Here is a 14,316-nt window from a genome sequence, read left to right on the forward strand (position 1 = left end):
GTTAACTGAATTGTACCCCAAGTAAATGCAAAATCAATTAACACCTGATAAGTCATTCCTACTTAACCGTATAATGCTAACATTAGTGAAGAAGGCATGTGACTCTGGGGCATTTTCTCCCAGGTGCAACATGCAGCAGAGGATCCTTGGCCACAGGACATTTGTCAGTGGGAGGGACTGCAGCATCTCAAGGCAGTGGAACTTGAGCAGGGCTCATAGCTGACTAGCATAGCCCTAAATGAGTTTGGTGCTGGCCAGGGATGGGGAGTGGCTATGGTGCCTAATAATGCACTGATCCTGTGCATTTCTTAGGTAGCGACTGCCAGAAGGGTTTCTATGGAGCACCCAGAGTCTGCTCTGGTGGGACCCCCAAGGTGGACAGACAGAGGGAATTATGGTTTTCATCACTTAGGTGGGTCCATCCCCATGTGCAGTGGCTGGTGCCAGGAGGTATCAGTGGAGGTGAATCTGTCCCTCACAGTTTAAAGGCATCACATAAATTCCCACCACAAAAATCAAACTCATCTTATTAGTTTCCTCAGTGGTGTCTCATGTGGCCTTAGCAGCCTGACACAACACCCACACCTGTCAACTCAGTTGCATTTGGTTGGGGATGGCGACAGATTGGCTCTGGAGTCCTTTAATCACCATCCTTGTACTGTGAGGAGGGATAGCTCAGTGGTTTGAGCGTTGGCCTGCTAAGCCCAGGGTTGTGCATTCAATTCTTGCAGGGGCCACTTAGGGATCTGGAGCAAAAAATCAGTACTTGGTCCTGTTAGTGAAGGCAGGGGGCTGGACTCCATGACCTTTTGGGGTCCCTTCCAGTTCTATGAGATAGGTGTATCTCCTTATATTATATTATTATTAACCTTCAGAGTGAGCAAGCCACACTGTGCTCCATGAACATTTGAAAGGTTGGCACTTATCAACAAACAACTCCTGCCCCTGCCATCGCCACCTCCCATCTCAGAATTTTCCTCTTGTTTATGCTGTTTTGGGTTTCAGGTGCTGCTCACTTTCTAATAAAAGAGCTGTCTTATCACAATCTGGAACTAGAACGAAATCGGCAAGAAGAACTGGGGATTAAACCCCAGGATATCTGGCCTTTCATTGTCATTTCGGATGATTCCTGTGTTATGTGGAATGCGGTAGAAATCGATTGTTCAGGAGACAGAAAAAGGTAAAACACCATAATGAAGGAACATGATTTTTTTCAGCTGATCGCTTTAAACTCTAAGCACAACTTGTTGAAATGACATCATGGAAACAGCAAGGCTTTTACTCTGTGTAACAAGTAGGGTATAATATTTGCCTGGTGACAGAGAAATATTTCTTGATATATTTGTCTGCATGTAGGTTAGTTCCCATCTGTGCCCAGTCTACAGCTTCAGCCATACCGCTTGGCACTTCAGTTCAGGCTGGAGTGACTCATGGTTTTGGTTCTGGAGTTGTGTGGTTCAGTCCCAGCTGTGTTGGCCAAGAGGGGTGGCCGTCACATGTACACTTAATCCGGATACAGCGGTGCAATGAGTACAGACACACATGGATGGATTTTAAGCGGCAGGCCAGAACTTTTATTTAGCTTTACCACAGGGGAGGGGCACTACCTGCCCATCAGCCACGCTCACCTATACCAGGCATTAAGTGGTTCCAGTGCAGGGGTTACAGGTTACAGTGCAGTGGTTCCTTCCATAAAACCCATCACTGAGGCTAGGCTCTCCTCAACTACCCCCTCCCAGGACTCAGTTCTCTCTGAGTCCTACCCCCTCCCCCACCCATGAGGGAGACAGAGGATGCAGAAGGGTGGGGATGTCAGGCCTTAGCCCACAAGGGTTACAAGATCTCCCTCTACCCCATGAGCCCACGGCCCATCAGGAAAATCCAAGGTCTTTTACCTCTGGGAACCGTACACTGTATCTTTTTAATCACACTGGAAACTGGCCACAAGTTGAGACAAATTAACAGTGCAACCAATTACCTCGGTTAGGGACTAAGCACATTCCTACTTAATAGGGCTGTTGATTAATCGCAGTTAACTCACGTGATTAACTCAAAAAAAAAATCACAATTAATTGCAGTTTTAATCACATTGTTAAACAATAGAATACCAATTGAAATGTATTAAATATTTTGGATATTTTCTACATGTTTGTATATATTGTATTCTGTGTTGTAATTGAAATCAAAGTGTATATATTTTATTATAAATATTTGCACTGTAAAAATGAAATAGTATTTTTAATTCACCTCATACAAGTACGGTAGTGCAATCTCTTTGTTGTGAAAATGCAACTTACAAATGTAGATTTTTTTTTGTTACATAACTGCACTCAAAAACAAAACAATGTAAAACTTCAGCGCCTATAAGTCCACTCAGTCCTACGTCTTGTTCAGCCAATCGCTCAGACAAACAAGTTTGTTTACAGGAGATAATGCTGCCCTCTTCTTATTTACAATGTCACCAGAAAGTGAGAACAGGCATTTGCATGGCACTTTTGTAGCCAGAATTGCAAGATATTTAGGTGCCAGATATGCTAAACATTTGTATGCCCCTTCATGCTTTGGCCACAATTCCAGAGGACATGCTTCCATGCTGATGATGCTTGTTAAAAAAATAATGCGTTAATTAAATTTACGACTGAACTCATTGGGGGAGAATTGTATGTCCTCTGCTCTGTTTTACCTGCATTCTGCCATATATTTCATGTTATAGCAGTCTTGGATGATGACTCAGCACATGCTCATTTTAAGAACACTTTCACTGCAGATTTGACAAAAGGCAAAGAAGGTTCCAATGTGAGATTTCTAAAGATAGCTACAGCACTCGACCCAAGGTTTAAGAATTTGAAGTGCCTTCCAAAATCTAAGAGGGACGAGGTGAGGAGCATGCTTTCAGAAGTCTTGAAAGAGCAACACTCCATTATGGAAACTACAGAACCTGAACCACCAAAAAAAAAAAAATCAACCTTCTGCTGGTGGCATCTGACTCAGATGATGAAAATGAAATGCATCGGTCCACACTACTTTGGATTGTTATCGAGCCAAACTCATCATCAGCATGGACGCATGTCCCCTGGAATGGTGGTTGAAGCATGAAGGGACATATGAATTTTTAGCGCATCTGGCATATAAATATCTTGCAACACCAGCTAGAACAGTGCCATGAGAACGCCTGCTCTCACTTTTAGGTGACATTGTAAACAAGAAGTGGAAGCATTATCTCCTGCAAATGTAAACAAACTTGTTTGCCTGAGCGATTGATTGAACAAGAAGTACAACTGAGTGGACTGCAGCATCTAAAATTTTACATTGTTTTATTTCTGAATACAGTTTTTTTGTACATAATTCTACATTTGTAAGTTCAACTTTCATGATAAAGAGATTGCAATACAGTACTTGCATTAGGTGAATTGAAAAATACTATTTCTTTTAGTTTTTTACACTGCAAATATTTGTAATCAAAAATAAATATAAAGTGAGCACTTACACTTTGTATTCTATGTTGTAATTGAAATCAATATATTTTAAAATGTAGAAAACATCCAAAAATATTTAAATAAATTGTATTCTATTATTGTTTAATAGTGCGATTAATCATGCTATTAATTTTTTTAATAGCTTGACAGCCCTACTACTTAACCTACTGTGTCTCAAAGATGCTGAGAAGGTGAAAAACTCCCTTGTCCTCTGCCAATTGGCCCTATGGGAGAGAAAATCCTCTCTGATCCCCAATGGCCGAACAGCTAGATCAGGGGCGGGCAAACTTTTTGGCCTGAGGGCCGCATCCAGTTTCCAAAATTGTATGGCGGGCCGATTAGGGGAGGCTGTGCCTCCCCAAACAGCCAGGTGTAGCCCGGCCCCACCCCCTATCCGACCCCCCCTGCTTCTTGCCCCATCCACCCTCCCCCGCTCCCTGTTCCATGATGACCCCGCCCCGGGACTTGCCCCATTCAACCCCCCCTGTTCTCCGCCCTCTGACCGCCCTGACCCCTATCCTCACCCCCGCCTCCTGACCACTACCCCGAACTCCCCTGCCCTCTATCCAACCCTCCCTGCCCCCTTACCGCGTTGCCTGGAGCACCAGTGACTGGCAGCGCTACAGCCGCACCACCCAGAGCACCAGGACAGGCAGCTGCGCCACCTGGCTGGAGCCAGCCATGCCACAGCGCAGCACAGAGCACTGGGTCAGGCCCCGGCTCTGCAACTGTGCTGCCCCAGGAGCACGCAGCCCTGCCACCCAGAGTATTGTGCCAGCGATGGAGCGAGCTTAGGCTGCAGGGGAGAGGGAACAGCAGGGGAGGGGCCGGGGGTAGCCTCCCAGGCCAGGAGCTCAGGGGCCGGGCAGGAGGGTCCTGTGGGCCAGATGTGGCCCGTGGGCTGTAGTTTGCCCACCTCTGGGCTAGATCCACAGCATCTGCTGGCTGGATTCCCATTCGTGGGCAGGGTGGAACAGAGCCAAAAGAGACTCCACATGGTGCTGGAGCTGGGGGATGTAGACCACACAGCATCCTTCACCCGACTACCACGGGGGAAGATGTACATAGTGTGTCTTGCTGCCAGGTCTGTCCCATTTGCTGCTATCCCCATCAAGTTCACTCAGCAGTTGAGGCACATGGGTGGCATTCTGGGTAAGATTTTTGAAGGAACTAAGGGAGTTAATGGAAATTCAGGGTGAGTTGGCCACCTACAGTACCTCTCTTTGGCTCCTTTGATAGTCCCAGCCTATGTGACTTCTACTTTATTTCAGTTTGCAAATGATAAAACAAGTCTCTTAGCTTTTTAAAACAGTACTTGATTGGGCCAGTTTTACTTATTACCAGAGCTGTGCTAAATTCAGCAGCTTTGCTGTGCAGGGATTTGGAGAAATCTTTTTTTCTGTTTCAATTTGTATGTTTGGTTTTATGTCAAATCCCAAAACAAAAGCAAAGTTCAGTCAAAGCTGAAAAGTTCCATGTGGTTTTGTAATGGGCTGATGGTAAACATATCTTCCCAGGATCACTTGGAGCAAGAGTTAGGTTAACTTAAAACATTTACAAACCTTAATGAACATATTGAGAAATCCAGGCTGAGTTTCAAACCTATAGCCCAAGCTAAATGAGCTTTAGGTAGATGAGGCAGTAGGTCTAGCATCACTGCTGCCTGTTTACTATGCTCAGATTTATAACTATTGTAAGATACTGCTCAGATGAACTGGATTATTTTTTGTACACTTTGAATTTGAAACATTTTTTTCCAACCTACTGTAGTGAATATACATGGACTGAAAGGAACGTTTCCTTGAAGCAAATTCTGCAACACGTTGAAGCAACCCCTAATGTCACTCACTACGCCTTGATTGGGATGAGGAAATGGTCTAGTAAAACAAATAGTGGTGAGATCAGGGAACCATTCTCCTGTTGCCATGTACATGACTTCATCCTGCTGAATGTGGATCTGACTCAGAATGTCCAATATAACCAGAACAGGTGAGTGAATCCATAGGCGCCTCCAATGTAGAGCAAGGACCAAATCATGCAGCCTTCACTCTGGCTAAGCTCTCACTTGCTCGAGTTGGATTTTTCAGGAGACTGCTAATAGAATAGAGATAATTTTACATCTAAGTTGCTGGTTCCAATCCAGCCCAGGTAAGAAGTGGCTAAAAAGACTGTTATCTCTCTCCACCTAAGCTAGGCATACTCTTTAACTAAATACAATAACTTTAATTGGTTGAGAACAATAATAAGAAAGAAAACAACAAAAACAAATCCCTCTAACATTGATGGGGGGGCCTTTAGGGAGAAGCTGCATCCAGCCCACTCCATTCTTGGGATCAATCTCCAACCCACCTTCTGCTACCCATTTTTTTAACTGGGCCACACATAAGGTTCCAGACCTTAAAGGTGCCAAGCATAGTCACTGTGGTTCTTAAAGCTTCATTTACTACAGATACCACTTGGCAGCTGTTCATTAACCCATGTGAAATAGTGAACTCAGTTCCTGGGGGACAAGTGTTCACATCACAAAACCACCACCACATTTGCCAGTAATTGTCAGAGGGGCACAGGGCTGAATAAGATAAGAGACTGTCACCTCTAGAAGTGATCTTTCCAAATCTAGATTGAGGCATATTTGTGGGGAAGCATCTCTGCTTTAACTATTCTATGGATAAACAGGTGACTTAAATCTTCAAGTCTGTCACTGGCACTTTTCAAGAGCACTAGAACCATAGCCACATGTATCTCCTGTATACAGCGGTGTTCTCAGGCTGTTTAGCCTGTGGGGACATAGTCATTTTCACACAGAGTATTACCATTTGAGGCCGTTTTTGAATGGAAAGCTGAGTGCTAATCTAAGAAAACAATAATCATAGAATTGAATAAATGTAGAGCTGGAAGGGACCTCAAAAAGTCATCTGGCCCAGCCCCACCCCCACCCCCCAGTGAGACAGGACCAAGTAAACCTAGACCATCCCTGATAGGGGTTCTTAAAAACCTCCAGTGATGGGAATTCCACAACTGCCCTTAGAAGCCTATTTCAGAGCTTAACTACTCTTATAGTTAGAACATTTTTCCTAATATCTAACCTAAATCTCCCTTGCTGCTGATTAAGCCCATTACTTCTTGTCCTACCTTCAGTGGACATGGAGAATAATTGGTCACCGTCCTCTTTATAACAGCCCTTAAGATATTTGAAGACTGTTATCAGGTCTCCCCTCAGTCTTTGTTTCTCAAGACTAAACATGCCTAGTTTTTTTAACCTTTCCACACAGGTCAGCTTCTCTAAACCTTTTATCATTTGTTGCTTTCCTCTGGACTTTCTCCAGTTTATCCACATCTTTCTTTAAGTGTAGGGCCCAGAACTGGACAGTACTCCAACTGAGGCCTTACCAGTGCTGAGTAGAGTGGGATAATTACCTCCATTGTCTTCCATAAGACACTCCTGTTAATACACCCCAGAATGATATTAGCAACTGCATCACATTGTTGGTTCATATTCAATTTATGATCCTTCAGATCCTTTTCAGCAGTATTACTACCTAGCCAGTTTTTCCCCATTTTGTAGTTATGCATTTGATTTTTCCTTCCTAAGTGTTAGTACTTTCATGTTTGTCTTTATTGAAATTTACCTTGTTGATTTCAGACCAATCTAATTTGTCAGGGTTGTTCTGAATTCTAATCATGTCTTTCAAAGTGCTTTCAACCTCCCTCAGCTTGGTGTCATCTGCTCTCCATTATCTAAGTCGCTAATTAAAATGTTGAATAGTACCGGACCCAACAATGCAATAAAGCAAAGTAATATTAATGCATGGAGTGATGCAAAAATGTCAAGAATAAGGTTTTATGCGAGTTTACACTAGCAATACTTAACCTGTGGGTGTTTAATCACTGGTGACTCACCATAGTTCTGCATGCAGCTCTCTGTTAAGGCTTGGGCAATATTGTGTGACATTCCAAGGATGAATTGGTGGTCAGAAAACATGGCATTTTGAATCAAAAAGAGACACAGTCAGCCAGAGATAGCAAAGACACATGTGAGTATCACTCAATAGAGTATCTATCAACAGAGCCATAATTTAAAAAACTGATAGCTTTAAATGGCAGATTACTCACTGAGCCCTAAATAGAACCAGTCCTCCTGTAATCTTTATTTTGCTGTTTTGGTGAATGTAGTAACTCTATTTTACAAAATGCTTGTTACATAGGGATTTTCTGACTTCTGAGAAGAGATGTGTGAAACCAAAAGCGCAGATCCAAATCCTGGATCAGATCCTCATACTTCTAAAAGTCATTCCAGTTCTCTTGTAGAACATGTATATTTACAATCGGGAATAGAATCAATATTACCCAAAGATGAGGGTACATGGGTGTGGCCCATTTTAGAAGCTTGACCTGCTAAATCTGCTCTGAATTCAGATCAGGATTGATCGTTTCCATTTGGTTCCATCTCTAATTTGAAATGGGCCAAATCCAACCCAATGAAATCTTAAGAAATGGATGAATTTGGCCCATAGTGCTTAATTGTGGCTCTTTGCAACGCTGTTGGATGAAGAAGTGATTCTGTGGCTTTTAAATGCTTGATCTCACTGATGTAGACTGATAGCATTTCTACAGAGGGATGTTGAAAATTTCAACAGTTACATGCTCCTTGTTACAGAGGAGAAATATATGGTCAGAGACCTGTACTTCCAGGTGTCTCATCTAGGGCCTAATCCATGTCCTTTGAAGTCAGTGGAAACCTTTATATTGACCTTATTTATGGTGGGATCATACTCCTTTCTATTTGTACAATCTGCCTCACTGTAGTATCTGAGTGCCTATATGTCTGCTAATGTTCAATAACAAACAGTGTTTATTAATAGCTGTGGTTTCCGCTCCTGCTAGATTTATGTGCGATGATGTTGATTTCAACCTGCGTGCCCACAGTGCCGGTCTTCTGATCTGTCGGTTCAATCGCTTCAGTGTCATGAAGAAGCAAATTGCAGTAGGAGGACACAGGTCCTTTCATATTAAGTCTAAGGTAAAAGTTGATAATTATCTTTCATTGTTAGTTATTTGTTTGTGCAGTCATTAACCTTTAATGTAGAGAGTGAGGTTTGTTGGTGTACATTCTATTGCCAGATATGAGACACGTGTGCCATTAGATTTTTTTTTTTTAACCTGAAACTCTTGGAACCCATAATTCCCACAGCATAAATGCACCCTGACCGCTTCCTGTGTCATCTTCCTGTGTAATGTCTTAAACCACATAATTTTTTTTTTTCAAACAAGAAAAACTTTCACTGTGAATTTGATGTAGAACTGTTGTAAAGTATTACTTAATAACTCCTCCTTACACAATTTCATGTTCAGGAAGAACTTTTTGAGTCAAAGCAGAATCCAAAATGCTATTTAACTATAATTAAACTCCAATTTTCCATGGATAACTGAAACCTTTGGGTAATAGGAGTTTTGGATAACCTATTTTTGGTGGCTATATGCATTTTGGATTTTTGGGACAGAGATGCATTTTGTACAACCCCAAATTCAGATGATTGGGGTTTGGTTGATCAGGATTTATCAATATCACAATGTTTTTCCATGTAGGTTTCTGAAACTCCAGTCTCAACCGCACCTGCTCAGTATATCTGTGCTCCTGACAGCAAGCACACCTTCTTAGCAGCACCTGCTCAGCTGCTGCTTGAAAAATATCTTCAGTACCACAGCCATCGCTTCTTTCCTCTTTCACTGAAGAATTATAGCCATCCAGTGCTATCTGTGGACTGTTACCTTAACTTAGGACCACAGGTACTGAACAAAATGATCTTCAAGTAGCTCTGCAGTTTAGGCCAACCCATATTTAACCCAAGTGTTGTACTCGTTCTGTGATCTATTCCTTTGGGATTTTTACATGGCTTCTGAACTGTATAATATAGATTGTTGTGATATTTAAAAAATCAATTTGTAAGTTACAAAAAAGAAAATGAATGGTTAGAAGCTATGAATGACTATGCACACTAAAAATAAAGTACACAGAGCACAATCCTACAGTTGAAGTAAAAAATAGTTATAGTAATTTAGCCTGTGCTTTCTATTCAGGTCTCAATTACCAGTGCCTCTGAATTTTTTTTTCTGTGAGTGTTTCCTCAACTCAATATAATAACTTGGCCATTTATATTTATATTTATAACTTTCCTCCTACAAAGCATTTTACAAACATTGACCAGTCAAAGCCAAGATATGAATGCTCCACACAAGAGCTCAGATTAGAACTGAGGAGTTCCTGGCTCCCAGTCCTGTGCTCGAACCACGCCCCTCTCTAAAACCAAGATACGTATTTGGACTCAAATGCAAATCAAGTATGAATGATGCTAGCAAGTTTTTTTGGTAGTGTTTTGATTTGTTTGTTTTTGCCTTCCCATCCAACTGGAAAACGACATGAAGTTCAAACTTGGTAGACCTGCCAATTTGTCTTCCTCCCCGAGTCAGCTGTGTAACAGACTTCACAACTTGCTCTACCCCCAAATGCTCTAAGTCCTTAAAGTTCCTTTCTGGCTGACTTCTGATAAGCTGAAGTACTCTGGACACAAAGTCCTATGTGGAAAATTTCTTTATTGGGGGAGAGCGACAAATCTTTAAACATCTCAGTGAATCTCCAAGGTTCTTAACCGGCCTAGAAGTCTGAGTGAGCAGAGAGTTTTGGAAAGCGAAAGGCTTCCAGTCTCTAGAGAAAACCGTGGGACCCAATCCCGAATACACTTATGGACATTCATAACTTTACTCACATAAGTGGTTCCATTGACACGTGAGTAAAATTATGAACTTCCATAAGTGTTTGCTGTATTGGACCATACAGCTGTGTGTGTGTGTGTGTGTGTGTGTGTGTGTGTGTGTGTGTGTGTGTNTGTGTGTGTGTGTGTGTGTGTGTGTGTGTGTGTGTGTGTGTGTGTGTGTGTGTGTGTGTAAAACATGCAAGGCATGTCTCAGATTTATTTTTAAGGGGAGAGACAGTTGTTGAGGCATGTAAATCGTGCCATGTCTACCTAGCTGTTTATACAACACTTTTTTTTCAGAGGATGGATTTTTATTTGGGAGCAGTAGGGATGCTCACAAATGCTTGATCACAAAGACCATTCCTATAATTAGGAAGGATTGCTAAACTTTAAACTGGTGCAGACATTCACACCTCTGTGCAAAGCCCTAAGAAGCAACACTACTTTGAAGTCTGAGGAAAATTAATTTCTGATCCCTCTTTCCTCCAATCAGATTGCGGTTTGCTACGTGAGTTCCCGACCTCACTCTTTGAACATCAGTTGCTCTGGTTTGATGTTTAGTGGACTCCTGCTTTACCTCTGTGACTCCTTCGTTGTAGCTAGCTTTTTGAAAAAGTTTCACTTCATGAAAGGTGAGCTGCAGAATGATTGTTACAAATTGCAGTGTCTGTCTGGTTTGGGGTTGCCAAATCCGTTGGGCAGAAACTAAATAATGTTTTGTCTTTGTACATCAACCAGGTCCATCTCTCCCCATTTGGGATCACACCAATCCAGCACTACAGCAGATTAATACCTACATCCTCATACATGTATTATCAGTTCTATAGATTTTTGAAATTAGGCAGGCACTGGTGCGTACATACCATTGAGTTGCCTAATGTATATTCATAAATACTCAGTGCATGTTTGCAGATTGGGTATTTGTGTGTATGCAATAGGCATGCATCACTGTATGCTTGCAGTTGTGCCCCTCTAATTTTCAAAATCTTACCCATAAGATTCTACTCAGTAGATCTTGGGGAAAAAGGATGGGTTGTTTAATATTAATAACAAATAATAACCAAATGAATCAAATTAGTCTTCAAGGTTCCAGACTGACGGCACTGGAGACTGATGTCCTCTAGGGGAGGGATAGCTCAGTGGTTTGAGCATTAGCCTGCTAAACCCAGGGTTATGAGTTCAATCCTTGAGCGGGCAATTTGGGGCAAAAATCTGTCTGGGGATTGGTCCTGCTTTGAGCAGGGGGTTGGACTAGATGATCTCCTGAGGTCCCTTCCAACCCTGATATTCTATGATTCTATCTACAAACAAGCAGTTGTATTGCCAGCGTCTCCCATGCTACGCTGCCACTGTGTTGTAGGCCTTATCTACTCTGGGGATTTGTCCCAGTTGCAGCCATCAGTGGCCAGCCACTGGCGCGGCTGCATTGTTGCAGATCTGTAGACAGGCAAAGCTGTTATAAACTACCATTTGGATCAGTACAGTACAACTTAACCCAGTTTCAAGCAGGGGTATGCTAGACTGATACAAGTGACGGAGTATAGTGGTTTCGCCACTGCAATGGTGGTTGGCTATTGAAGACTGAATTCTGCAGCGTGGACAAGGCCTTAATCTTGACCTGGAGGAACAGGTCTGGAGATGGACACTTTAGGAGTGAAGGTTAGTTAAGTTTCCATCTCCAGCCCTTCTGTCAGGAAGATCCAATGTTCACAGAGGGTTCTGTCCCCTTTTTCCCTTAAGTGATAGATAACTAAGGGGTTCACTCTCCTTCATTTTATAGTCCAGTAAACCTTTGAAATGTATCATTCTGAAGAGTATCCCCATAAAGTTCTTCTCCCCTGCTGTTTGTCCTTTCCTGCTGACATCCCTTCCCTCTGTTGGCTTGTGTGTAAATGTAACTTTCATTGTCTCTGGCCTCACCTTGCTCAATTGACACTGGAGACACACACAAAACAATGTTCCTTTGTCTAGGACGTTCCTTTTATTATGTCTGCCCCAAAATATATTCTAGAATGTATTTCCAGCATACATACATAACTGTTTACACACCATCCGCACATAGATCACGACTGGCGTTTCACTAGCTTTCGTTTGAGATTTTACTCAATATACTGCTATAGTACAATAATATTGTATAGAATCCGTTGATTCAGTTTCTTATTCTTTGGGGTTTAGACCTTTTCCCCCTAGGGTGTCTGGACCCTGATTGTCCATGATTGCTTATTTAGGATATTGGCCTCAAATGGCACAATTGATATAGGTCTAGTTCAGCAAAGAACTTAAGCTTGTGCTTAGTTTTAACTTTAAGTACATTCTTAAGTCCATTCCTGCTCAACAACATTTAAGCACATGCTTAAGTATCCAGAACTACTCAATCTCTTTTAAATTTGAGGTGCTTTGCTAAATTAGGACCCTGTAGTCCCAGTGCAATCAGTAAGGTACTTCTTAGTGTGAATAAGGGTATCAAAATATGGCCCATAGAACTGTCACAAATGTAAAGGCTTGTCTTCACTACTGGGGGGTGCAGTGAAGACCAGCCCTAAGGCTTGATCGTGATCTATCTGAAGTACTAGATGGATCTCATTATCATAACGTCTAAGCACTTTACAATCTTTAATGTATTTATCCTCACAACATTCCTGTGAGGTACAGAAGTATTGTTATCACCATTTTAAAGATGGGGAACTGAAAGGCCAAGTAAGTTGCCTGAGGTCACACAGGAAGTCTCTGACAGAGCAAGGAATTGACCCTGGGTTTCCCAAGTCCTAGACTAGCACCCTGAGCACTGAACCATCCTTCCTCAATTGAGACAATTGAGAGCTTGCAGGACCAGGTTGATGATTTAGAGAATAAAACAAAACACTCATACTTGTTTGTTTTAACCATTCATGTAGGTGCTACCTTGTGTGTTATTTGCCAAGACCGCAATTCTCTTCGCCAGACTGTTGTCCGGCTAGAACTAGAAGATGAATGGCAGTTCCGACTGAGGGACGAATTCCAAACTGCCAACGCCAAAGAGGACAGACCACTTTTCTTTCTGACTGGACGACATATTTGATAGAAAATGAGCAGGCTTCCTGAACTGGCTAATGAGAAGGGCTAGTACAAGAGGCTGAGTTCTCACTGGTCAAAAAAAAAAAAAAAAAAAAGAAGGCATTTAGCATTTGAGGCTCTGTGCTCTGGAATATTCCAGCACATGTTCCCTGAATAGCCATCAGCTGAGCAGTTTTGAAATATTTTTATTAAAATTATATTTAATCAACTAATGTATGTTTATATTGCCAAGCATTGGAAGTGACTCTTCTAATTTAATTACCCAGTAGAAGTAATTCCTGATACCTGGGAAAGAGGTACCGACTTATTACTTCCCAGGGTGGAAACATTTCTGGATAAGAAGAGAAATCACATTTCTTCTGTCAAAACAGAGAGCACACAAAATGTTTCAAAATTAAGCTGTTTAGAAACAGTTTTGTACAATTAGGGAATTTAAATTTAGAGAACTAGGGAATGTACATTTAGAAGTAGACTTTGTTCTTTTAAGTCTTATTTATCTAGAAGTCAGCACAAGACATCAGACCAAATTTCAGATTTTACAGGAAATTTTATGTTTTGGTAAGCCATTGCTACTGATTGATACAGAGAGGCTTTTATACCTAGAGGTGTAAAATATATTTTTTATGTAATGGGAACTGGTTGCAACCATAACTATGGTGTGAGTGTCACACTGAATAATTTTATTATACAGGATTTTGGAAGGGGATGTGTAATTAAGGTGCCTGTGTTTGGTTAGTCAGGAAAGAGCACTTTGAAAGTAGAGAGATGTGAACAAGAGATGCGAAAGAAGGAGATGTGAACATTTATTCCAGAACACGTCAGTATCTGGGACAAAGTCCCAAAGAGATTAAGGGGAAGATTAACAGCAACCAAACTTTGAGATAAATAATTTTAGGCTAAATGAACTGGTGCTTCCAGTTACAGATGAATTTGTTGCACTGGCTTAAGACTTCAAACCTGGCCACCAGGCAATTCAGACAGGAGATGCATATAGCACTGAAGTCCAATTTCAGAATACCCTTCCAGAATGCTTT

General features: G+C 41.8%; 1 protein-coding gene across 4 annotated transcripts in view; it reads left to right on the forward strand.

Moving 5' to 3' along the window:
• GREB1 (growth regulating estrogen receptor binding 1) overlaps window positions 1-13,386 on the forward strand; it is a 161,529-nt gene extending 148,143 nt beyond the window's left edge. For all 4 annotated transcript variants that reach the window (XM_034766522.1, XM_034766520.1, XM_034766518.1 and 1 more), the window contains 6 exons: window positions 1,006-1,180; window positions 5,247-5,465; window positions 8,361-8,496; window positions 9,063-9,263; window positions 10,722-10,860; window positions 13,123-13,386. In XM_034766522.1, the coding sequence (XP_034622413.1) occupies window positions 1,006-1,180; window positions 5,247-5,465; window positions 8,361-8,496; window positions 9,063-9,263; window positions 10,722-10,860; window positions 13,123-13,286 (1,034 nt within the window). In that variant the 3' untranslated portion in view covers window positions 13,287-13,386. The remainder of the gene's footprint in view (window positions 1-1,005; window positions 1,181-5,246; window positions 5,466-8,360; window positions 8,497-9,062; window positions 9,264-10,721; window positions 10,861-13,122) is intronic.
• Window positions 13,387-14,316: the final 930 nt, after the last annotated feature.

The sequence above is a fragment of the Trachemys scripta genome, chromosome 3 (assembly GCF_013100865.1).
Source record: "Trachemys scripta elegans isolate TJP31775 chromosome 3, CAS_Tse_1.0, whole genome shotgun sequence".
In the NCBI taxonomy this organism is placed as follows: Eukaryota; Metazoa; Chordata; order Testudines; family Emydidae; genus Trachemys; species Trachemys scripta.